This window comes from Branchiostoma lanceolatum, chromosome 19 (assembly GCF_035083965.1).
Source record: "Branchiostoma lanceolatum isolate klBraLanc5 chromosome 19, klBraLanc5.hap2, whole genome shotgun sequence".
Classification (NCBI taxonomy): Eukaryota; Metazoa; Chordata; class Leptocardii; order Amphioxiformes; family Branchiostomatidae; genus Branchiostoma; species Branchiostoma lanceolatum.
In genome coordinates, this window is record NC_089740.1 from 13,790,020 (window position 1) to 13,817,211 (window position 27,192).

General features: G+C 42.4%; 1 protein-coding gene across 5 annotated transcripts in view; it reads left to right on the forward strand.

Moving 5' to 3' along the window:
* The window catches only part of LOC136425621 (glutamate receptor 2-like), a 50,762-nt gene that overhangs the window by 18,919 nt on the left and 4,651 nt on the right, over positions 1–27,192 (forward strand). For 3 of the 5 annotated variants that reach the window (XM_066414550.1, XM_066414547.1, XM_066414548.1), the window contains exons 3-20: positions 5,411–5,569; positions 7,235–7,369; positions 8,225–8,356; positions 9,221–9,358; positions 9,666–9,790; positions 10,293–10,451; positions 15,733–15,891; positions 16,916–17,020; positions 19,159–19,360; positions 20,082–20,224; positions 20,612–20,796; positions 21,175–21,258; positions 22,020–22,171; positions 22,969–23,102; positions 23,531–23,660; positions 24,988–25,134; positions 25,773–25,854; positions 26,911–27,033. In XM_066414550.1, coding sequence (XP_066270647.1) covers positions 5,411–5,569; positions 7,235–7,369; positions 8,225–8,356; positions 9,221–9,358; positions 9,666–9,790; positions 10,293–10,451; positions 15,733–15,891; positions 16,916–17,020; positions 19,159–19,360; positions 20,082–20,224; positions 20,612–20,796; positions 21,175–21,258; positions 22,020–22,171; positions 22,969–23,102; positions 23,531–23,660; positions 24,988–25,134; positions 25,773–25,854; positions 26,911–27,033 — 2,494 coding nt within the window. Of the gene's footprint in view, positions 1–5,410; positions 5,570–7,234; positions 7,370–8,224; positions 8,357–9,220; positions 9,359–9,665; positions 9,791–10,292; positions 10,452–15,732; positions 15,892–16,915; positions 17,021–19,158; positions 19,361–20,081; positions 20,225–20,611; positions 20,797–21,174; positions 21,259–21,836; positions 21,989–22,019; positions 22,172–22,968; positions 23,103–23,530; positions 23,661–24,987; positions 25,135–25,772; positions 25,855–26,910; positions 27,034–27,192 lie in introns of all 5 variants that reach the window. The other 2 variants (XM_066414549.1, XM_066414551.1) reach the window with 2 other exon arrangements.

Genomic DNA, 27,192 nt, shown 5'->3' on the forward strand with positions numbered 1-27,192 from the left:
AGTTACAGGCGACAACCATGCGTAAAGGAAGTACGTGTCTCCAAACTTGCCGTTATAGTTTATAGCCATAGACTTGGTGATGTTACGTCGCGGCGGCCGGTAACAAATAGACGCCGTGAGCTAACCGTGCGAACACCGGGATGTACTCCCCCCCGTACGCGGCAGTCCTACGGGACATATTTGTGGCTTCGGGGCTCGGTCGGGACTGCACCCCCGACGGGCACCGGTGCAATCGGGACCGAAGCATTACTATAGTGCCCGACCGATGTTTGTTATGCATTCAGATGATTGACAGCAACTTGTAACATATGAGAAGGTGAATCTATAGTGGCAAAAGGTCATAGAAATGTTCCCGTCAAATCATTGGGCAATTGCGTTCATCATATCAGTACAGTAGTCTCAGAGTAGTTACTAGCATGGTAGAAGAAAACGTTTACAGGCAGTCAGAAAATGATATAATATTTCATTGATCCTGATATTTGTCTGACCGTCATAGTCAGGTCCTGATGTGTATTTGCAATTAAAGAAGTCTTCTTGCAGTAATTGCTTTATACGGAGAACGTGTTTTGCAACTTTGAACTGGGCCATTATAGTTGATAGCAATAGAAATTATTGCGTCTAGGTAATGTTACTCGAGTGCCCGACCTATGTTTGTTATGCTTCATTCAGATGAGTGAGTGGTGACAACCATGCGGATCAGCAGTATCGGCATCAGCTGGGTGCTGATACGGGTCTGCACCCGCAAACGAGCATATGTCGTCAGTTAGATCGAAGTCGTGCCACCTCCTAATGGCGCTGAGAACAACTAGCGAAATCCTTTCAATACGCCAAGCTAATCAAACAAAGTATGGTCTCGTTATATGCGATTAGAAGCTACCGTTAATACCACACAGAAATAGCTTGGTCTAGTCAGCATATTCTGAGTTTAACACAGGCTTAGTGGACATTAATCTATATTCGTCGGTGCTCTAACCCTTGTGCTACTAGTAGATGCTGATGTCTTTTCTTTGAGCCCCATGTCGTATAACATTCACACATACATGAAACTGCACGTTAAAGAACCCACCCAACTTTGATATCTGTACGAATTGGGGTATTGGCAAGGTTATGATGGCCTGAACCTATCGATTACGAACTCACAGGAGAGCCACTAGTAATGGCCTTTTCATAGCTTAGTAGACTTGGCTGAGTATCAATAGAAGCATTGGGATACATATACATGTAGTTATGTATCGGGAAGTTGCCTCATGAGACCATCAACACAAAATCACCAGACAGTTCTTAACCATCGGCATTGTGTGTCACTATCCTTGCCATGGACTAGATGTCAGCGTCCTATATTGCTGGCGGATGTACAATGCAAATGGAATCATCGTGTTCCCTCGGGAATCCATAGCATTGATATTGTGTGTCAGAGATGGCAGTGATCCGGGTCGTGACCCCTGACCTTCATCTCGAGCCCAGGGTACCATCGACCCATCAAAGATCAGGCTATCCGTTAGTCGGTATCACCTGGCAACCGTCCAGACTAAAGATTCCCAGGGCAGTAAAAATCGCGTTGGTGACGTTGGAACCATTACATAAGTAAGGCCACAATTCCACTAGACGGCGATCGCGTTGCGACCTCGCTGCGACCTGAATTGGATTTGTGTTACCCTTGACTTCATAATTGGAATATCATGATAAAGGTAAAAGTATGTCTGAGCAGACCACACAAAGCGTGAAATGATTCGCTTTTTATCTACGAAATTCGTTGAGTTCTGCCCTAGGGGTGTTATAGCAATCTAACACGACACCAGCATTTGAAGCAAGAAGGGCTATGGAGGCAGGGTAAGATATATTTAGATGGTCTGCCTAAGAATCTATTTATAGTCAGATGCTGTCTGAATCTCATTGGTTGAAATCAGTGATGTCGAGGTAAAATGAACTTCTACTGTTTGGAACATTTGTCTCTTTGCACTGGTTTGATCTCGCCTTGCCTACGCTTAACACGTAATAGTCACGTGATTTCAAACACCCTATTCATCTCTGCATTGATGGACGGAAGGAGATGGTATCACCAGAGCAGTAAAAGTCACGTTACGTTGTTGGTGACGCTGAAACCATTATAAATACGCCATGGTGCAAGAGGGCAACGAAGGAATTGAACACGAGACCGGCATGTGAGGCAAAGAAGGAAGAAGAGGAAAGATACGTTTTGATGGTCTCTCAAATTTTTTTCATAGTCAGGTGTCTGAATCTCATTGTTTGTCAGGGCTGTTGAGATAAAATGCACTTCAACGGTTAAACTCTGCACTGGTCTTGATATCTCATTGCCTTCGCTTAACACGTAATAGTCACGTGATTTCAAACTCCCTATTCATCTCTTCATTGATGGACAGAAGGAAAACGATATTACCAGAACAGTAAACTTCACGTTACGTTGTTGACGACATTGGGACTATTACACGTAAGCCATGGTGCCACAGAGCAACGACGCAATCGAACACTGCATTACCACAGCAGTAAACTTCACGTTACCTTGTTGATGGCATTGGGACTATTACACGTAATCTATGGTGCTACATTGTAGTGAAGCAATCGAACACTGCAGTTGAGGCAAGCAGTGAAACAGGGCAAGATATATCCTAATAGTTGTAACTGGCGCCACCATCGATACTCGGAACGTGAAGTACCCCCATTAGAGTTGTCTGGCGGTTGGATGGATGGTAGAAACTAGCAGCAATAGGATTGGTGACATGTCAGGGGAGTTGGCTAGACAGATCCCTCTCCTGCTGACTAACTCAGTCAGTCTGTGCGTATTTAGTTGGACCCAGGGCGAAACTTTGCAAATTTTTGAATGTCAATTGCACTCAGTAGTATACTTAGTCTGGCAGCTGAATGGATCGTATTCAGTTGTAGTAATAGGGTAGATAATTTGTTTGGCTAGCTTGTTCAACGTAGAATGTCCAGTTGTCCCAAAGGCCATTCCATTCGTTTGTTGCTGAAAAACGTCTCTGCCAAACCATTTACCATGCGCTGGCCAATTTTAAAGGAGCTCAAAGCAATTTCAGAACATCAAAACTGGAAATATTGTATTATGGCAATCAGTTTGATATCAACATTCACTTGCTCATATTTACACATTTGTATCATGATTTCATACTTTGGGCATTCAAAAAGAGAACGAAAACAAGCAGCACAATGAGTCCTTGATATATTGGGACCACCAAAAAATCAGCGCCCAGCTTTTCAATGAGTTCTCACCACATAGCGACATCGCATATTTGCTCCATGAAGGTCGATATGCAATGGGACACATGTAGTGTTATTCAAAATAACTATGTATAGAAAGGGCTAGAAAATTAAATTTGACAATCCGACTTCCAGCATTCTGATATTACTTTGGGCTCCTTTAACTATTCAGTAGGACGAAGCATAAGTAATGATTTTCAGTAGGACCAAAGAGGAGTCTTAATGAATCCTGTTGTGGGCGTAAAAAGGTGATATTGGCCAAATCTGGCTACATGTTCGAAGAAATTAGGTAATACCATCCCTTGAGATTATTGAAGTAATTGGAAAAAAGTTTGAGAATTAAGTTTTCTTTTGTTTCGCATAACCTGTGTCAACCTGTGTAACACATCTGTTTTATACAGTACGTGCGGGAGATGTTTATTCTTCTCAGACATGAAACCTCCGAGGAAGGATGTCCCTAACCGAAGCTAGGTACTCATATTTGAGTGAGAAAACAGGTGCTTCTGAAAGGCACATCATTGGAATAGGGGTTCGATGTCACACCCTTTAGTCAAGAACTCTAACGACTCTTTAGAAACCTTAGAAACGTTATTCAATAATTACAACATCGCAGGCTGAGAGAACCTGAATTGCGTTGAAATTCACAGCATTTATAACATTAACAACATGTCATCATTTCATAATAAAATTTGCTGTTCAAATTACATAGTAAAACAGATCGAAGGTAGACTCGCCACGATTACATGGAATATCTTATATCTGCTGATAACAGAAAAACAAAAACAACGTATTAATATTAAGCCAAAACATTAAGAATAGAAATATGCTAATATTGAAGGTCAATAGTGTCTGCTTTGGCTAATTTTTGTTGCATGATTATGAGCGTTCTATGGATGAAGGATTTAAGAGTGCAAACAACTCTAACCACAAGACAACCCTGCCACCTTTACAGTTTGATGGAGCGTGGTCTAAGTTGCGATGTTCACTCGCGTTGGCGACAGTTATGAATGAAGTTAATGGTCCGCGGCTCAAATGTACATTTCAGAAAACCCGAGCAAGGTCGTTTCTCACCAGTCATAGATGCGTGTATAATAGATGATGCAGGGACGCGGCATCTGTATTCTGTGGGTCATGTTCTCAAGATATATAAAACCTGGTGCAAGAGTACAAACAACTTGCCCATTTCTCTCCGTGACGTTGTAAGACATGAGTAAAACCAACAACTAGTGCAGTTCGCAGAAACAGAAAACATGTACTTGTGTATAATAGATGAGGCATGGACATCATTTATATTCAGTGGATACCATTCTCTGGAGATCCAAAACCTGGTGCAAAGTGCATACAACTTGCCTGTTGATAAATGAATAAAAAAATGATAATTTATCTTTTGAGCTACATGGCATTGTAAGAAATGATGAAATCGACAATTACAATTACAGCAAGGGACGTAAAATGGAGGTCCAGTGTTTTAAGAGGTGCCTCAAACACTTTAAAAGGAAAGGACTAGCAACCCATCCCTGCTACTGAAACAGCAAGAGTACTTGCTGCCCTATGTGCCACCAGGCACTACATTGTTCCGAACGATAGTTACCAATCGATAAGACCCGGATGTTCTCCCTAAAATCAAATTCCTGTCCCCAAACAAACCTGCGGAGGTCCATATGCCGCTGGACTGGAGTAAACGAATCACATCCTATCAGTACCGAGATTGAGGCAGCTGTGGGAGTCCTGACCCGCGACCTTTATTGATTCGTTTGAAGCGGGACGATTGGGAGGTGCGACCACCATTAATCAATTTTCGCACGGTTTTGTGAGAAAAAACATGATTAGTCGAACAAAGGTCTGTACAGTTCAATTAATCCTCATTCCTGAAGCCTGGTATAAACCGGGTCTAAGCTGCATGGTGCAGCATATTGCAAGCCATGGGGGAAGGGGGGCGTACCAGAGTAATCTCTATTTAAACTCCATAACTTTATCTAGAGAAAAATAGTAGAAATTGTCAAAGTGATACGGAGGAGTTGGCCGGCCATCGGAGAACAGTTTGACTCTAGGTTGTACAGTTCTATTTTATGAACCTTGATTACTGATGACTTTCTAAGTTGTAGTCCGTTTGCCTGTTATAGACTCCTTTGGACATCAGCCCTATGTGATGAGAAATGTATGCTTGCCTTTTTAGGTGGAATATTCGCCCACGAGAACAAAATTGAAGAAGAGGCCTTTAAGTTTGCTGTGATGTATGTGAATGAGATGATGCCCGAACTGCTGCCGAGGACCCGGATTGACTACGTCATCAATAGGACCATACTGCTACCAGAGTTCGCTGGGATACAAGCAGGTATCTGAGATTTGAAAATGCAATATTGTGAGATTGTATGTCGTATTTATTGTATTGACGGTTTCTCACAATGGCATGCATTTACGGCGTATAGAGTCATTTTACCTCATTTATGGTGTAAAGTGTCATTTTACCACTGACAAACAGAACGGTTACAAATGCTATAAAGTTGATGGAAAACTTGAAGCATGAAAACCATGAATATAGACATGAAGAAATCGAAGTGAACATAAAACCAGCATTTGCAACATCTGTATTATACTATTCTATCAACACCTATCTATTGAGGATCGAGCAAAGCCCTCTCACCTAGAAAATATGGAAGCAATTATAATACATAACATACATGAAAATACAGGATGAATGACGAAAAACAGTCAAGGGGAAGGAAGACGATTTGGGGTTCAATCGATCACCAACCTGTAAAATCGATAAAAATGTGAACGATATCGAAAACTGAATAGGAAGGTTCTTTTATTCACAACCAAGTATACAAGAGCCGATGTTTCGACGACTGTCCGTCATCTTCATCAGGGCAATCTGACTAGTTCACAGAGCACTTAAGCTAGGTGTTACTGCTAACAATGCAGTCCCAAACGTTAGCAGTAACACCTAGCTTCAGTGCTCTGTGAACTAGTCAGTATTGCCCTGATGAAGATGACAGACAGTCGTCGAAACGTCGGCTCTTGTAAATACTTGGTTGCGAATTAAATAACCTTCCTATTCAGTCATTCTCCAGCCTGATGAAATTATTCATGAAGATATCGAAAACGCTGTAACGTTTCAAAGCATAAAAATGACCATCTGTGTGTTCGTGAATAGTTCATCACTTCAGGTTGGTGAATGACTGAATAACAAACTTCTCAGTATTCACTACCAAGGAAATCATTAGAACCGAAATTTCGATGATCGTCTGTCACCATCTTGATGGTAAGAATGACTTCCGAAAATAATTTCATCAGGTTGGTAGAACATAGGATATTTGAAGTCTCTTTTAACACAACCAGGTAATCTCACCTGCTGACGCTTCGGTGTCTGTCAGACACCTTCTTCAGAGCTTCTTATAGCGGTGAGAAGTCAGAAGCTCATGATCAGGCTGAAGAAGGTGTCTGACAGATAGGCTGAAGAAGGTGTCTGACAGATACCGAAGCGTCAGCAGGTGGGATTACCTGGTTGTGTTATAAGGAACTCCAACGGTAATAATGACTGGTTCAAGTTTCATTGCAGCTAGATGTCACAGCTAATTTGAAACGTATGGTATTTTACGTTTGGGACAGCAACACTAGCAGTGGCACGAAACTGCAGTGCGAAGTGAACCAGTAAATATTATTAAGAAGTCAAACCCAACCATAGTCAACCAAAGTCAAAATAGTTGGACTATTTTCACAGTAGACTAGATAACTATTTCAATTTCTATGTATCTCCATGTACTTGTTTGTCTGCAATTAGCCTTTGGGCATGAACATGCAAAAAAGTTAAAATAAAATCAAACAAAGATATTGCTCTGAGGAAGATGACTAAACGTCAGCTGTTATTATATTATTTCCTTGGTTGTGAATGAAGAACTTTGTTGTTCGATCATGTGTGTTATATAGTACATAGGAAACTGTCATTATATTAGTGTACCCATGGTGTTTACAATGCAAACACATGTCTTCTTCATAGTGTGTCACCAGGCTCGCTCCGGAGTGGTTGCCATTGTCGGACCGGGAACTTCTTCCGGGGTAAAGTTCAGCAACGCCGTGTGTTCCGGTCTTCACATCCCACACATTGCACCCACTGCGACCGATCCCACCCTTGGTAAGCTAGAATGCCTTCCTTTATGACCATATCAATAGTAAGCAAAATAACAGACAAGCAAACAATGACAAAGTACAATTTGATGTTAGGAGCTAATACTATAAGACTGGATAGTTACATTGATCTAGGAAAATCCACACGTAAATTGTAAACTACACAGCCAATGTAAATAAGACTATAAAACTGTGGATTGTAAAAGCAACTCTTAAGCCCCCCTCTCACTGGACCCGCGGCACGCTGGCGATGTCATTGCATCCTAGACTGGATTTGTGTTACCCTTGACTTTATAATGGGAATATCATTCGAAACGTACAAGTATGACCAAAAACACAACAAAACACTCAAAGCTTAAAAAGATTTGTTTTTGTCGATGAAATTCGATGAGTGCTTTGTCAATTCGATCGGCCAAGCGACGCCGCCAGCGTGCCGCGGGTCCAGTGAGAAAAGCGCTTAAGTCCTATTATCTCAAGCCTGAGAATAACTGCACGAAATGGCCTTGGATCCTGACGTATCCGGACAGGAGAACTCGGAGATCCGGAACCTTAGATCCGTAAGAATCCAGACCGATACGGGGGCCGTATTGTACTAAAACAACTCAAATTTACCTGAATTAACTTGCATGTGCAAGTGGTATACCACCTCAGTGTACCACTTGCATATTACTGAGGTGATATACCACTTGCAAATGCAAGTTGATTCAGGTATATTTGAGTTGTTTTAGTACAATACGGCCCCGTAACCGTCTGGATCCTTACGGATCTGAGGTTCCGGATCTCCGAGTTCTCTTGTCCGGATACGTCAGGATCCGAGGCCAAGCCTGAGAATAACTTTGATATTCTTTACCCCTGTTTCCAGCCAACCGAGAGTTCTTCCCGTATCTACTCCGAATGTCTGCCCCGGACTCGGTGCAGAGTCGGGCTCTTGTGGACCTGGTGACGCACTTCGGGTGGACGCACATGGCAATATTGACCTCAAGCGACGATTATGGTAACGTATTAGTGTAAATGCAGACATGTTCCCGGTGGTTTTATGTTCGCGGTTTCGCGGTAACCTCCGCGAATTTTTTTGCCCTTCTACCCCTTGTCTACAACTGTCTCAAACGAAAACTTACCCCACCGCGAACACTCCAGTTTCTTTCTACCGCGAAATTAAAACCACGCCGCGAACTAAAATGCATTTAAAGTATTTGTATTTCGATGGAGGTTAGACATGAAGGTAATATGATGCCCCAAAAAGCAGTTATTTAAGCAACTGAATAGAATTTGGAAACGGACAGGCAATAGTAACTGCTATTTGGCGTGTTACTTGCATTCACAAACTTGCCAAAAATCTCTTTAGACTGTTGATTGTGATTGATGGTTGATGATGATTATCAATAGGGTAGGCTAGCCTACTTACGATTATGGTAAAATGTTATTTGCTTTTACTCAGAAACTTTCAAAGATGGACCTAGGAGAATAGTACAGTTTTAATTGGTTACTAATTAAAAAACACGAATCAGCAGATTAATGGCAAGAAATGCAGTTGATAATATTAATTTCAAGCGACGATTATGTTTAATTATTATTTGCACTCAAAATCTTTCCAAAATAGAAGAAAACTGAAAAATCAAAGATCAAGTTTGTGTCTTGTGATAAGTACAGCTATGAACAGATTTCCATATCTAACAAAATAAAAGACAGGAGTTCATGATATTAGTATGTTGTTAACAGAGTTTTGGCAGCTTTCCATTTTGCAAAAGACTCAACTGTGATACAATTCAATGACTGTATCTACTGCAGCCTTTGTTAAGTTTAACTAACCAATTTCTTATGTCACGTGAGGAAAGTAATTGGTCGTTTTCTCCGTTAGGTATTCATGGCTTAGTGGAATTCCAAGCGATTGCAGCCCGGAAGAAGTGGGGCATTGTGAGTGTCCAGCAGTTCCAGACCGGAAATGACGTCAGCATCGTCAACGCTACGTCACAACTGAAATACATCGTCGGAACAGGTATTTGTTCCGCTTCATCGTAATTTTCTCAAGCACTGTCATTTCAACTTAAATACTACTCTGAAGTATCACCATCATCATATCTTGTGTATCTCTGACGCAAGAAACATTTGCCTATAAAAACTAAATGTTGTCTTCTTTAATTCAGTCCTTTTGCAAGTTACTAAAAATGAGCTATGTAGTTTATGAGACTGAATTCGTTTATCGTACTGCTGCAAATCGATGTGTTGGTTATATAGAGCTATGCTGTCTGCGCTTCTCAACTGTTTTAACCTGGATCTGAATGCCTTTTTTGAAATTCTCACAGGAGTGCGCGTGGTTATTCTGAACTGCCTGGCCCAGCACGCGACGCGAGTGTTGCAGCAGGCCGAGCATCTTGGCATGACCCGCAAAGGCTGGGCTTGGGTCGTCACGGACGGCGTCACTACCAAGGTGGGGACACAGCTAGCTGTTTTATTCGTCAATCTTGACCTCCTCATGTCTAGAGTTTGTACGCGTCCTTCAATGTCCTAATGTCATCACCATTATATCCAGCCTCTCACCCATGTAACGCTTAACCTTGTGTGACATGCTCTTGTCCTTGCAGGATGATGATTGTCAGTATTCAATGGCAGACTAGTCGACTACGGTTTTACACCCGAATCGGTGTCTGGAAAGTGAAATAACTTTGCGAAAGCACTATGCAGAAAGTGATTTGATACTTCAAATTCAATGTTATATCAACATTTGGCTTAGCTTTTGAGAGACATAAACTAACAAACAGAAAGACTTGCGGCCTAAAATCCCTTCCTTAGTAGATTATGAATATGAAATTCAAAATATGTTAAGCACGCAATGTTATGGTGGATTAGCCCTGTTATCTTAAATAACCTTTGTAAAAGGCAATGCGAGATCCCCTAAACAATTATCATCGTTTTCCTTCTTTCCTTTCCAGAACACGACCCACCTGACGTCCCCAGTCCCGAGCTATCTGCAGGGCCTGATCGGCACTGACCCCGACATCGCGCAGGGCACGCTCCTCAGGGAGGTCCGCCAGGTCTGGGAGAACGCGGATCGGAGCCGGTTTCCACATGCTGGAGAATTCGAGGTGGAGGTGAGAAAGCAAACAAACAATGAAAATAACACGTTGATGAAGGTTAGACATCCAGGTAATAAGATACGCCAAAAATAGTTACTCAAGTAACTGATTTTTGATCCAGGCTTGCGTATGAGCTGTCTCAATGTGTACCTCATACGGATGCTGAAGGAATTCATTGATTTTTTTGTTCCTTGAAACCAAGCAATAAAGAAAAAAAAAACACAAACACGAACAAATAGACTGATAGATAAACTAGAACACACGCAAAACAGCAACAACAAATACTTCAACATTGTCATCATTGGACCCGAGCCTGACAATACTTCCAATTCTCCAAGTATACTAAAACACCATTTTCCCTCGCATCCTGCGACTCGAATTCTCCTAGTATCCTATTACACCACTTCCTCTAACATCCTGCCAATGTGCAATATTTACACAGCTATGGAAGCAAACCGAGGCTAACAATAAATCAACCAATCAATCAAAATACCTCCCTTTTCACAGAGGTAACAACTTAATTTCATTGTGGGTCATCAGTCTTCTTTTATTAGGGGATAGGAAAGGCAGCAAATTGCCTGATAGCAACAACTACATTATCTCACGATCGACGAAATTCAGAGTCTAAATATCTGCAGGGCAAAGAACACTGCTTTTATATGTATCTATTACTTCTACTGCTGGTTAGATAATATGAAAATAAGACATATCTGGTACAGAAATGATGATAAAGCCTAGCCCTGACTGTCAGATACTTCAGTGTCTTCTTAGGAATCTTGTGAACTGATCGGAAATCTATAACTCAAATTAGTTCTGATTCACAGCGAGCGATCTCTACCGTAAAACATGGCTTCTTGATCCAGACACTTCAAGCACTGTAGCGTTTTCAATATTCAGTGAAATAATCGGAAATCTATAGTTCAAATCAGTTCTGTGTCACAGCTATCTCTGCTGTAAAAACATGGCTTTCTGATCCAGGATTTTTGTATGAGCTGTCTAAATGTGCACAAGGTGCTGGAAGAATCCATAAAATTCACTTGCTGTGGCCTAATAGAATAATCGGGAATCTATAGTTCAAATTAGTTCTGTGTCACAGCTATCTCTGCTGTAAAAAACATGGCTTTTTGATCCAGGCTTTTCGTATGAGCTGTCTCAGTGTGTACCTCATACGGGTGCTGAAGGAATTCATTGATTTTGGTTCCTTCAAACCATCCTTGAAATACCGCCACATCGCTTCTGGTTAGCATAACATCGCGCGGGATCTGCCCGGATATGTTCATCGACCCTGCTATCTGGAGCACTATTACAGAACGTTATGTGCATACGCGGCACTACGGGCGATCAGCATAGCCAATGAAGTGTTTGTATTTATCAATAATCAGGGGCAAAGTCGACTTTCAATAATAACTAGACACCTTTCAACACTTGACCAGCATGAATCCTCAGTTGCAATGTGATATCAGGCATCTTAAAAAGTTGCTGTCTTGTAGTTACAATATCACGGTTTCTGTTGGTTGTTCGGTGAACCCAGATACCTTCACCGGACCTGCGTTCCGGCAAACCTTCATTGCCTCTAAGCTGTGGAAATCCTTTCTATCTTGACAGTTTAATGATTTAGATTTGAATCTATTTCAATATAGAAATGATATATATTTGGTTGTATATAATTTGTATAATTTGTACTTCACATTTTTAGAGTTCTGTTTAACAAAGTGTATTCAAATCCAATGTACCGATAAATCTGCCCAATTTGACCCTTTTGGCTACCAACAGCTTTTTACTCGCCCTGTGGAATGATATTCCAGTATACAACATCCTTTGTATTGACGATGATTTTTCATGCGTGACGTACAAAGGCGTCATGTCCAATGCTGCAGTTGTCGTGCTCCTCACGAACTTGACCTTCACGAATCTGACAATCGCGATGCATGGCCTACTTGTCAAGTAATTAAAGTCTCTTCGCGTGGGTGGTCGTATATGGGTCTCACTCCAATGACTCCAATGCAGTTAGTCGATAATGACTTTGCCCGTTGACTAAACCATGGGACTTGTACGTGAAAGATATGCGTCTTTGGACTACAATGGGTCAATAGGTCTGATTCTAACACACACAGAATATTCGGTGAGCTGTAGAATTATAGAAGACTCACTCCACTGCTTCTACAGCTAGCCGATAATGACTTTGCACGTTGCATAAACAATTTAACTTGTACGTGATAGATACAATGGCTCAATAGGTCCGATTCGTGCGCATACAGAATATTCAGTGCGGTGTAGAAATGTAAAATACTCACTCTAATGATTCTGCTGCAACCTTGCCCATTGAGGGGACCATGAGACTTGTACGAGTGGAGAATATTTGATACAGCCCGATCTGTTATGAAATGTTTAATTTAGCCTCCATATCTAAGTCTAGCTGATGAAGAATTACAATCATTACGTCAGCAGGAGACGCCTGGGGAGTCATGAACGATTGACGCCTGAAGCAGGTGCAGCACAGGATAAATCACGCGAGACCCTACGTGATCCAGGTCACGACATCAGAACTGATAAAGACGTATGGGCTAGACTACGTGCGCAGCTAGGTGTAGTAAAGATCTCCTTTCACTGGACCAGCGGCACACTGGCGGCGTCGCTGCGGCCGATCGAATTGAAAAAGCACTCAACGAATTTCATCGATAAAAGCGAGTCTTTTTAGGCTCTTTTTTTTCTTTTTAGTCATACTTGTACATTTTGCATGGCATTCTCATTGTAAAGTCAAGGCTAACTCAAATTCAATCTAGGACGCAGCGAGGTCGCCAACGCGTCGCGGGTCCAGTGAAAGGGGAGCTTACGTGCACTACAGTGTTAGATCAATAGTAGAGATCGTTGTCAGCAAGTGCAATAGGGAAATCCTCACTAGATAGCTTTAAACAATGCCTGAAGTTAGTTGTGTGAAGGTTAGGAACTGATAAAGACGTATGGGCTAGACTACGCGCGCAGCTAGGTGTAGTAATTGAGCAGTGTTGGATCAATAGTAAAGATCGTTGTCACCAAGTGCCATAGGGAAATCCTCTCTCGATAGCTTTGAGCAACGCCTGAAGTTAGATATATGCGGGTTAGGTGTGACAGGTATAATATAACCATGCAGCTGCAGATGCTGATGTATTACACCGAAGAGCGGTTTGGCCATGTTGATTTGAACGTGTGTCGTAAGTTGTAAAGAAGATATTGGAAAACGATACCTATGTGTCATAGAATACTAAAATCAATGCCAAAGTCAAAGAAAGAAAAAAACACACCTATATTTTGGTATATTTTACTCTGTGTGTTCAGTCATTTGTTCAACCTTCCTGACCTCGAAGATTTCATAATGAAGGCAACCTTTTTTTGCTAAACGTTTTCTATTCGCGCGCTCGCATCAGTTTTTGGGCTCCGGGAGGATGTCTTCCATATAATCAAATCAACATGGCCTGATACCGGCAATACAGGTACAGAGGCTGACGTGTTCTGCCGAGGGGCGACTATTCCAGAAACAGGCACAAAGTATAGGACGCTGCAATCGCTGGTGCTTCTAATTGAAGATGCAGTCTTACATAAGCAAGCGGATGAATGTCATCAACTCGTATGATTGGTGGAGCTGCGAGACAATCAGGAACAGCAGATTCTATCGATTTTCCAGTAGGGCACTAATATCGATCCGTGTTCCTCGACGGAGTTGATCAATAAAGAGGGGAGACGCTGTTGATAGAAGAGCGGAATCTGGTTCAGGTAGTTCTGGCGTAATTGCCCTGGTCATTGACACCTCTCGGCTGGCTGGCTAAGCCACGGCTCAAAAGGTAGTGTGCGTAGTCCAGTGGTTTGCGATCTTGCCTCTGGAACCAGAAGCCCCGGGTTCGATCCCGGTTGTGTCGCTCACCCGACATGCACGCTACCAGAAAGGGTCGCAGTCCTTAGGACGGGACATAAAGCCGTGTTCCACTGTTCATTGTGCTTGTCGAAAAGAGCTAGGGGAATTTCCCCGGTATAATGAACCTGTAAATACTGTACATAGCGTCTGTCTTCTCTGTCACGACCAGTGGAAGATCTCATCTGTTCATTGAGTTCATTTGAGCTAAATTGGTTCGAGATCACTTTCCTTTCCTTTCCTTTCATCTCTTGTGTAATGTCTATAACACCAAGGAGAGTACTTCTTGACATCCTTGATGAGTACACGAACGACCCCAAAGTCTAAGGTGGCAGCCTCTTAAAGGAATCTGACGATAATGAATCACAATCTTTATTTTAACTGGTACATACTATTTGTTCTATTTGATTAATCTATTCTAGTCATCTAATGTTATAGCCTCTTGATATTTTCTTTGATTGTTTAATAATTGCTCTTGTTTAAGCTGAATACGATACTTTGTATATAATTGAGAACATCTGACATAATAGCCCGATGTCCAAACCTAATATAGCTGCCGCGAGTCTCTTTCAGCGAAGATGATTAATGAGACTCGGCAGCTTTAACACAGTAGGTTCGGATACCAGGCTACTGACATTATATATTTGTATTTTTACGTAATTGTTTTCGTCGAATACTGTTTTATTTGTCTTTATTCATTTGGTGATCCCTACCACACAAATCCCGCTGCAGCATAGCTTAAGCTTCTGGAAAATCTAATGTTTCCCATTCCGTCTCTGATGGCGAAAGGATTGCGAGTTGTTGTTGTGCCGGAACAACCTCTGCGACGACTGTAAGGCCCTATCCGTGAGTGGCGGTAGGCTTAATTGCGCTTGCCACGTGTGAAACCTGTGTTGTGGTGTGCAGCCTTTGTCGTCACAAAAGTGTACATGGACCACCGTCAAATCTAAAAATTCTAGCTTTGACAGTTACGAAGAAATAGGGAGTGCTTTATTGCGGTTGCCACGTGTGAAACCTGTCTTGTGGTGTGCAGCTTTTGCCGTCCGTTTCTGTCGTCACAAACCTCAGTGTATTTGTGAATGCTTATTCGTGAATGTTTGAAGGCCTAGTATCGAACATATTTCTATTGGAAAATTCCTGTTCAATTGATGCTCCGAGAACTACAGACTTCCGCCAACTCCATCTACATTAAATCCGAGGGTACATGTGCAGGCAGCAAAGCATACATGTTTAGGATGACCGTGTTATCAAAGATATCAGTTTGGAATACATATGGTCTGTCGTTTGTAGCACGCATTCGAAGAGTCATGAAAGTGCGTTCAATTCATTCTGTCAGTTTGTAAACTGAAAATCTTTAGGTAAGTAGCAATCGACAGACATTATTGACTTTTGGTATGCTTCTCTTTTCAGTCCAACTTCGGTCAGTTCTTCGACGCGGTGCTGGCTATTGCGCATGCGCTGGACAACATATTCCGAGACGGACACCACATCGAGGAGGAGAAGCTGGAGTGCTGCGAGGAGAAGCGGCCCTGGAAGTACGGCAAACTGGTCTTAGAATATCTCAAAAAGGTCAGAGGTTTCTCTTTAATGATCAGCAGTTTCTCACTTTTTTTCTAATTCAATTGTCTCAACGTATCAATAGACAATGACTTCAGATTGTTGCTACATTGATTTATCTCAATGGACCGATCCAGTCGAACACCATATCGAACATATAGAACCCCCTATTCCATTTGGAATACCTCCGTCAAGTACAGCGCTAGTTGGACAGAAATGGCACGTGCTAAGCAGGGTATGTACATCTGTCACAGGTTTTTCACTGTATTGGCTGCATGTAAACTCAGGAAAAAAACGAAATGAAAAAGAAAATAGCTCGGGCACTCATGAGGAGGGAGCTTGAAACACATTGCCAACTACTACAAAGTCCGCTAGTACAGAGTTCCGCCTCTTCTGTACTTGTGTATGAAACTGATTAATATGAATGCGACACGGTAAGTAAAAGAACTGCATTTTGATAGTTAATTACTAAAGGACATGCAGCTGCAATTCGCAGTCAACAAAGTGGGAACCCTGTCACAGATATACGTACCCTGTTTTACACGTGCATCGACTGCTTGTCAAAAATCGGGGACTGATTGTCACCAACAAGGTAATGCTATGCGACGCAACCCGCTTACACATTGACCGAAAACATAACGCCCTCACCGTAAATACATTTACCCCCTCCTCAAACAACCCTACTCGGTGGATACATCAGTCCCCAAAGAAGGCATACCGTTTTTATTTGGTCCGCTCTGGAAGGGTTTCAGAGCCAAAAAAGCTCAGGAGAAGACAGTCTGCATATTCGACAGCCAAGCGCGCGCGACCTTTCTTGTCCGTCAAGGGCTGTTTTTGACGGACTATTCGAAATAGAACAGGGGGCGGGGCTTATGGTCTTCGAACTGGATCGGTCCATTCCATTTCATCTTCCCTGCTTCGAGCGCCCTTGACACGCCCAAAGGTCCCTGACTTTTCTTAGAATCCGAACCATGTTCGAACATGTTCTATACGACGTAATTAGAACCGAACGAATGTTCTATGCGTTCCATGGCAGGTTGAAGAGGACGGAGTCATGCGGCGGCTACGGTTTTCCGGACGTGGGCATCCGAATAACCCGAGCTATGGAATCATGAATCTACTGTGCAGTGGCTGGAAGAAGGTAGTGCAAGTTATTATGGAAGCTCATCTGTGTTGGTAATAATCATAATATAATACTAAACGTTATTCCAACACTAAGGTAATTCACGGATCAAATTTTCATCGACCACTGTCGCCTTCTTCAGGATCAATCATGACCAATCACTGTCAAACGTAAACTCGCGAGAGTTGCAGACACGTGACTTTATTGACAAGTGTCTTTACGGATTGGTCATTATTGGTCCGGCCTGAAGATGGTCGTTGAAAATTCGATCCGTGAATACCTTAGTGTTGGAAGAAAGTTTAGCATTGTACTAAAAGGTAGTGCAAGATTTACCTCCTTCTTGAAGAGTAGGTGTTCATAAAGTTTGTCGACTTTCTATCCCCCATCTTTGGTATTTGGATAAGTCGTGTGATAAAAATTGAAGATATATGAGCTAATATAGGAAACTAATGTTCTTACTAAAAAGATTACAGATCTAGGCTTTGGCACATAATACCTCGTTGGTGCTGCCATCAATAAAATTACTAACTCGTTGCTACTTATAGTACATAGTACCTTATAGTGATTTTGTTCTGGAACTACAGGAGCGTGTTTACTTTCTGATTTTTGTTCGAAGATAAGAAGAACAACTAAAATTTAAAGCCTGTATAATGACAAACCGACAAGATTACAGTACACTCCTACAATGAGGCATACTTATAAGATTATTTTCTATACACTCGTACCTGCTTAATTGGTGGGCCCTACAGGTATAGGAAGCGACAGTTTAAGCAGATTTTGCCAGAATTTACATTCAGTACGCTTCGTGCTCCATCTCGATTACGGCTGTGCAATAAAACGTAGGCAATAAACGACTTATCCAGATCTTACACATCACTTGAATGCATCAATCCCCGGCTTTGTTTTACGTTAACTCTTGACGAATAAGCCGAAGTAAAGGACATAGAAATCCATCTTCAGGACTGCTGCGCTGGCAGGAAAAGACACTAATGGAATTTTTATCCCTTTAAGAGGGGACTTTTAGGTGTACTGCGCATCTATGAAGACATGAGTTTGACTTCCCAATTACAGATAGTATGTGGTAATGAATTGCATGGGATCACGTATAAATGACGTAACTCTTTTGCAGCTTTATTTCTATCTTGAAGTTCAGCAATTAAGAGTTGTGCCCGAAGTTGATACAGGTTCAAATTCGTTCCAGCAGGCTAAGTTGTCCTGGGTCCAAACTGGTCTGGCAGGCTGAGTTGGCTGCGGTCAAATTTTGTTCCTGAATGGCATGCGAGGGTGGAGCATGTTATGTACACGGTTGTGTGATACGTTTGTGAATATTAGACCTCCAAGTCAGGAAAATAGAAACAAAATTGAATCTTTGCTACTGGATTAATACATTTGTAAACTTAGACGTTTCAATGAGGAGAAATGTTTACTTTGGACTTACGGAAGACATCAAGAATATTAATACTAGTTCATGTTCTCAAACCTGTTACAATGATATTCGATTTTCAGTTGGATCGAGTACACTTGTAACCCACTTGAACAATAAGTAAAGACAGCACGTGAGGATGCCCTTACCTACGCCTGTAGTTGTTGAATGCAGTTTTCTTATTATCTCCATGAAAAATGGAGATATAGTTTTGGATGTGTCTGCGTGTTTGTCTGTTTGTGTTTTCGGATTTTTGTAGTCAGCATAACTCAAGAACCTTCGGAAGGATTACGATGATTTTCGGTATGTTGGTAGGTAGGTATTGGAAAGACAAAGGTCAAGGTCGATTTTGGGACCCCTGGTATGTGACCTTGGTACTGCAGCAGAACTTCTGTTTTTTGTACTTTTTGACCTGGACGTGGTATGATCTTGATTTTTGTTGGCGGATAGCTTGTGATGTAAGGAAAACGTGGTGTAAGTTTGGCTCTCCTGGCAGCTTGCTTTGGAACTGCAAGGACGTTTTTGTCAAAATCTTTCAAGGAGAATGACTAAACAAAGGAACAACGGATTTCCATTATATTATTCTGTAGGTTAGTGGTTGGAGCGAGGACACGGGGCTTGTAACGCACTTGGATGATAAGCAAAGATAGCCCCTGCCAACGCCGTAAGCTGATGAATGCAGCTTTCCTATTTGTTCATGTTAAATGAAGTATAACTGATTATCATTCTGCAGGTTGGAAGTTGGAGCGAGGACACGCGGTTGATCATGCACAACCCTGTGCGGTTCATGGGTGGGGCGGACAGCGTGGTGGATTACGTCAGTGATCTCATGAACAGGACCCTGAAGGTCGTGACGATAGAGGAACCGCCCTTCATCTTCTACAGCGAGAAGGATGAGCACGGACGGCCCAGGAAGGGCAACGACCGATTTTACGGTACGTGTCTGTTTAAAGATGCTGCAGCATTTGTAGTACAATTGTTTTTGTCGTTGGACTTGAAATTGTCTTTTAAGCCCTCAGGGGCAAGCGGAGATGAGAGAGTGAGTAGGAGCACATGTGAGGCTATGAAAAAATCAAACCCTTGACAATGATCCATGGCAACCCTTTTTAGCACAAAGTAGCTGTCCGAAGAACATCCACGACTGTCTATACAATGTGTTCCTGTCATACGATAAATGTAGAGTAAGACGCATCGCACAAATTATACGTAACCTACTCTCCCACTCAAAGACTCATCGGAACATTAGACGTGTGTCTCATGAACACGGCTTTATCATCGCAAGTATATCATCATGAAGTGCAGTCCAATGTACAGTATTATGATTTGGTACATCAGGGATCTGACCTACAAAGGTCACCTACGAAACGTCAGAGTGTGACTTCCCTGATGCCCATAATAACGTCGCTGTATAGTGAAGAGTTACGAGAAGCAATGGAAACTTTAAATCTAACATAGAAAGAAATGTGACAAAAGCAAATTTCCTGCCGTGGATTGTAGCTGTGGTCACGGTAGAAATGATGTGGGTCCGATGTGAACAACATTAATTCGTAAGATAAAGGGTGGCGTCGGCATATGGCTTTGGGTGTGCATGTGAATGATCCGGTAGATGATCGTATCTTTGTTTGTTTGTTTGTTTGTTTGTTTGTTTGTTTGCAGGATTCTGTAAGGATATGATGGAACACTTTAGTAAACATCTGGGGTTTAAGTACGAGATGTACATGGTGGAAGATGAAAACTTCGGCGCCAGGGATCCGGTCACGGGGAAGTGGAACGGGATGGTGCGAGACCTTGTCGTTAAGGTAAACATTGTGATGGTGCGAGACCTTGTCGTTAAGGTAAACATTGTGATGGTGCGAGACCTTATCGCTAAGGTTAACTTTTCGCCCCTCGGAGCCGGCAAAACCCCTATGGTGGCCAAACTCTCCTGGCTGAAGTACTCTTCCTATGGTGGACGTAGTCAGTCTGGTAGAGACTAGTTTTATTATGGCAATAAAGATAACAGTAGAAGCCACTTAATTGCATTGCATTGGATTAACGCACACTCCATTTAATTGCACCGAATCCCCAAATCCCAAACCGATTCCCATTCACTCCATTGTTAGTGACTCCGCATATCTGCACGGCGCATCGTCACCACTGCCGGATAACTGCACCAACATTTGTCTGTATATGTTTCATGATTGTAGAAAGCTGACGTGGCGGCTGCTTCGTTCACCATCAGCTACGAACGTGAGCAGGACATCGACTTCACCAAACCGTACATCGACATCGGCCTCACGTTCGTGCTCAGTAACAAGATAGAGAAGGAGGACCGCCCGTTCAAGTTCTTAGACGTCTTCGAACCGAACCTGTGGCTCTCCATACTGCTTAGGTAAGGACACTGTATAAACTATTACCGAATGTATCCAGCACTGCTCAAAAGACACCAAAACCAATTGTACTGCTGTAGATGCTAGTTTTCAAATTTAAAATCCTTATCGCTGTTTAGGAAGGTACCAGTGCCAATCTCCGTTTCTATACCACCTAGGCTACACAGGCCACTACAGTTGGGAGCCAAGCCTAAGCTTTCATACAGTAGGAGTTGATACTCGTTGAGTGCTAATCAGAGAAACTAGAGTGTACCATTTCCAAGTCTTTGGATTTGAACCCCCTACCTTTGGAATATCGTAAACATAGACCATTAAATACTATAGATGCATAGATGCAATGATTTACCAATATGAATCTATTCACGGATAACCCTGCTCAGCACACTGGCGGTCTCCTTCTTCATCTCGTTGGTGAACAAGCTGAGTCCGTCCGGTTACCATGGACACTTCGTCCAGGAGGAAGAGTAAGTAGGTCTTTCTGTTTTGTCAATGAAAGAGGTTATGGCTTGCCGAGGCTGTATGCTTGTTGCTACCGAGTTTTTAAAAAGACGTTATGCCCAGATGCTGATGGTTTTGGGCATGTGAATAGGGATAGGGTGTCGCTACTAGGAAGTCACCGTTTCATGAGTTAAGCATTGTCTTTCTGTTACATCCGTGGAAATAGGTGATTGTTCACTGATGCTTGTATGTTTGTACATGTAGCTAACCAAGTTTTCAGCAAAACGTCATGCACAGATTTTCATGGCTCAGGGTGTGTCGCTACTAATACACGATGAGTACATGTACTGAAACATAGATGTTAGGATTTGAATATTATCTGCCAGTGACTCACTCATAATATGTATGAAAGTCCAGTGGGACCTTCTTAGGAAAAAAGGGAACTGTGTAGGTCAAAATGTTAACACATGTGGTAAAAAGCACGCCGAAATTACGATGGCTATGTCAGAACTTTGTACTTATAACCACCTTTAAGCTTACCGAGCAGGTCCCTAGGGTAGCACGGGTTACGAACGCCATCTTGCGACATGTCTCTCACTTGCAGGCCTGAGTTAGTAGAAGAGGAGGAAGATCCTGAGGAGATCCAAGAAAAGAAGGAAGAAATGATCGGAATGATGAGTTTGGGTAACGCCCTGTTCTTCGCGGTGGCTTCCCTATTGCAGCAAGGAGGGGATGTGTACCCAAGAAGTACGCCAGGTTAGTAAACCTTTGTTTTACGTTCATACAGGCCGACCTTGTTAGCAGAGGAAGAAAAACCCGCTGAGATTAAAGAGAAGAAAAAGGAAATGGTCCAGATGATGAGTCTCAACAACGCTCTGTACTTTGCCGTGGCCTCCCTGCTATTCCAAGGAGGCGACATATTACCAAAGAGCGGACCAGGTAAGTGAGTCAACTCTGTCTCGCAAAGAACGCACGTTTGTCCGCTTACGATATACACTGCTACTGCTTCGTTACTGTAAACCTAGGCACGCACACACGCACTAGAATGCAGAACTTGGTCGGCCTTGCAAGTACATGCATTTCGATCGCATTTTTTTCCTAAATATCAATTGCACATTATGTCCACAAAAATGCATTCTTATTTGTCATTATTTCACCCTTTCCTTTATAAACTTCCTTTCGATGCCTTACACTGCTATTATTAAATATGTCCGTGAGCAACTGTCCTATGGAAGACATACACAACATACACTATTGGGGTCACCAGGGATATCACCGTTGACCTTTTCATTCAAAGTGTACTTTAAGGTCAAGATTTGAGATCCCTGATGGTCGCGATAGTAACATTGTATATGCGATGACACTCAACGACTAGATCCCAGGCACACATTTATCAATATAATCCTAACATCATCAGAATAAATAGCTTCTAAAGCCCCCTCTCACTGGACCCGCGGCACGCTGGCGGCGTCGCGGCGGTCGATCGAATTGACAAAGCACTCAACAAATTTCATCGACAAAAAACGAATCTTTTTAAGCTTTGTGTGTTTTGTTGTCTTTTTGGTCATACTTGTACGTTTTGAATGATTTCCGTATTATGAAGTCAAGGGTAACACAAATCCAGTTTAGGACGCAGCGACGCTGTCAGCGTGTCGCGGGTTCAGTGAGAGGGGGGCTTTAGGCTCCATATCTTCTTGATTTCCATATTCATATTCCTGACCGTGTGTTCCCTGCAGGTCGGATCACCGCGTCCCTGTGGTGGCTGGTGACGGTCATCATCGTGGCCACCTACACGGCTAACCTGGCAGCCTTCCTCACCGTCTCCCGCATGGACACGGACATCAACTCTGTAGAGGACCTCGTATCGCAGGTGAGTCCTCATCCAATCGTTTGTGTGTGTCTTGATGGTACGTATCGAACAAATTGCCTTCTGCTAGTTTGTTTTAGTTTAGTTAGTTTAAGTCCTCTCGTACCAGACGGTACATAGGGTGGCGCCCATCTCCGTTTTCAAAGATCTTGTATCTTAGGTTAGTAAATAATTTCTTATATGTTATACCGCAATACAAATATATCCCACTGAACATATCTGACCTTGTTGACGACCTCGTATCCGGTTAGTCCATAGCTGAACACGTGAGTTTTACATTTAGATGGGTTACAGATTACTTACGTCAAGGATCCGGAGGACAGGGTCTCATCATTGGTGCTCTGTTGGCTAGAAAAGCACAGTATCCTGACATTGAAAAAAATCCAAGCATGAAGCTTTGATTTTTCATGTCTATGTTTCTCATGTTTCAGAAACTCGTCCAGTATGGGACGGTGCAAAACAGCCAACCCCTATCGTTCTTTGAGTCATCCAGTATCCACACGTTCGAGACCATGGCTCGTTACATGAAAGTTCACAGCACCCTCACAATGAGCTCGCGAGGTGAGAATACACTGCTTACTTATTAAGCACCCTCCTCTCACTGGACCCGCGGCACGCTGGCGTCGTCGCTGCGACCGATCGAATTGACAAAGCACTCAACGAATTTGATCGACAAAAAACGAATCTTTCAGACTTTGTGTGTTTTGTTGTCTTTTTGGTCATATTTGTACGTTTTGAATGATATTCCCATTATAAAGTCAAGGGTAACACAAATTTGGTTTAGGACGCAGCGACGCCACCAGCGTGCCGCGGGTCCAGTGAGAGGGGGGCTTTAACTAATCAGGGATGTAACCCTATGACCTCTAGCTTGTCCCTTTCTGCGAGTATGTGTTTTACTTTTGGTTTTAGAAAACGTCGGCTGATTTTCAACATATTGTTGAGGTTTAGAAACTGACAAAAAAGAATGTGAGAAAAACAACTGTTTAAGCTTGTCCTTAGGGTGAAAATGTTACTGACGTTATGCTATCGTATCTTTGTATTCCATTCGCAAGAGAGTCTACTATGAGTAACATTCTATGTATCAACATAAGCCTTGCGGAGAAGTAGAGAGTCAAGGGGTGTCTATCTCCGAGAATATTCGTTTCGAACGTGTCTCTTATGTAACGTTATCATTACGAGTACCAGGAAGCTCACCATGGCATTCAGTGCAGTATAAGGTATCACTATTGGAATAATGGCTTATTGATTTAGGCTAGTTGCGTCAAATGAGCATCCCAATCCAGTTTGTCACTTGAAATACATGAATTACACAGTGTCACTATTTGGGTAATCAGGGACTTGACGCTATGACCTTTATAGATTGACCTCTTCTGTGGGATGCGTTTCAGTTTCTGACCAAACAAATCGGCCGCTTTTTGACATACATCAGAGGTTTAGATAGCACCGTAAAAACAACCGCGAAACCAACGCTTCGAGCTGGTGCTCAGGCCAGATTCTTTGCTGAGTTTGGTCCGTATCTTCTACGTAGAATTCTCTCGTAAAGTGTGATGTGATGGGAAGGGGCTGTACGCAGAAGGTCACCTACAGGGGTCAAGGTGTGAAACCCCTGATACTTCAAATAACGTCGTTCTAGGGGAAGACATTGACCATCACTTATGAACAAATTAAACTGCTTAACCAACGCGAAAAGAGCACAAAGTAACAAAGAACAGGCGTTTTACCACCATTCCTACCATTTCGTCCATGTCCTAGTACATTTATTTCGAACGCCCGTCTCATGCACTGTGTTCAATAGTATCATCGTAAATGTCACTTCATAATGGTATAATGATAAAATCCCGACAATCAATTCGTTCATTTATTCGGTTTTCTTTTTTACCGTTCCCAGCTGGCATCGAGAAAGCGCGGGACGAGAGGTACGCGTTTATCTGGGACAGCGCCGTGCTGGACTACGTCGTCAAACAGCCTCCTTGTAACCTCCGCACAGTCGGCCGGCTCTTCGGCAAGATCGGGTTCGGATTCGGCCTCCAGAAAGGTTTGTTTGTCTCAATCTTTCGATTCGTTTCAAGGCATCCTTATTTGAGGTGAAGTATGATGCTTTTTCAAGCAGCTAGTGGTAGTGCAATGCGGCTTCGTTACAGCTCGCGTTTTTGGCCAAGCACACCGGGTCACCCCTACTCTTCTCGATAAGTGTGTTGGGTTCTTTTACGTGTAGAGGTTTGACGCTTGAGGCTAATGCCTGAAGCTCCCTCATACACGGGGCCGCCGGCTTTACGTTTCAATCTAATCGAAGCCAAGTGGTCATTTCAATTGAATCGAGTGAGGAAATTACCACCATGTAGTCCAGACGTTCTCTCACTGAAAAGCTAATCTAACTAAACATTGACCAGTGATGATTTATGTGTAAATATATGACACGGTACATAACTTGGTGCATATTATAATTTCTGATACTCCTCTTGGCTTGGCTTCGCTAGCGAAGATTTCAGGGGTTGAGTTCACTTCTGTTACATGCTCTCTGATGGCTGACGAGTCCAATTTCTAATACTAAAGACTGTACATATACACGTAGATAGTCTATTTCTGAATGTACACTGTTCTATATGTTCTTTTATTTTGCAGAGTAGGTTATTTTTCTAGAATTGTTACTGCAATTTTCAATCTTATATTCAGGTTCCGCGTACACCGATGCCTTTTCCATCGCTATCCTGCAAGCCAGAGAATCAGGGTACCTGGATAAGTTGAAAGAAAAATGGTGAGTTGGACACGGTTTCAAGAGTTTGACTAAGCGCTGAAGTGTTAGATAAATTATATTACGTTTCTGTGAAAGAAATGGTTTTAGATACTGCCGATTCATTATTTTCACGGCTTAACTTTATAATTGCCGATCAAAGTTAAGCTCTATTTTGTCATAATTTACAGGTATAGATTTCGGGTGATTTGTTATCCGCACATTTACTAACAATGTTTTGAAATGTTAATTATTGGTCAAACTTGAGAATGGTAGCTTATATCTTATGACAAGAAAACGCACCTGAGCTCTACATTTACTTTGTGTCCGTCGTAAGTCAAGAAGCTCGAGAAAGGCCCTTGATACTGTTATGATCCATTGTTGTGAACGTGATCCTGGTCCAAAGGAGCCAGAGAGTTGAAAAGGTTGCTAGCTATAGAGCCTTGTTCACGGTTATTTTTGTACTAGTCTTGCTGATAATCCTACAAAAAAAAGTGAACGACTAATGAAACTGGATACGGCTGAAATCTCTACTGTCCTGGAAGTTGCTGCAATGTATCCTCTACCTCCCCGGACGTTTCTGTAATGCAATATCTACTTTCCCGGAAGTTGCTGCAATGTACGAATATCTACTTTCCCAGAAGTTGCTCCAATGTAATCTCTACTTTGCCACTATCCACTTTTCTGGAAGTTCCTGTAATGTAATACCTACTTTCCCAGAAGTTGTGTAGCATAATCTCTATATTCCTGGAAGTTGCTGTAATGTAATCTCTACTTTCCCTGAAGTTGCTGTAGTATAATCTCTATGTTCCTGGAAGTTGCTGTAATGCAATATCTGCTTCCCAGAAGTTACTGTTAGTATAATCTCTATGTTCCTGGAAGTAATGCTGTGATATAATCTCTACTTTCCTGGAAGTTGCTGTAATATGATCTCTACTTTCCCAGAAGTAACTGTAGTACAATCTCTATTTTCCCGGAAGTTACTTCAGTATAATCTCTATATTCCTGGAAGTTCCTGTAATATAATCTCCACTCTCCTGGAAGTTGCTGCAATGTTGTGCCGATGCTTCTGACCGCCAGGTTCGGCGGTCCGTGCGGCGGCGCTGATTTGGAGTTAGAGCGGAGCGACTTCACGTGGCACGCCTTCACGGAAACGTTGGAAAGCCTTGGGGGATCCGATACGTGTCGGAAAGTTAGGGATCGGTCAGTCGGATCTGTGGGACAAACGATTGGCACAACTGACAGTGCATTTCGGGATAATACATTACCTTTTTCTTCTCCGGGCCTTTCTGAAAATCAGTGCCTGGCCAAAAGGAGAGCGCCTTGATAAATAAAAGCAGACGTGAATAGATAAATATATGA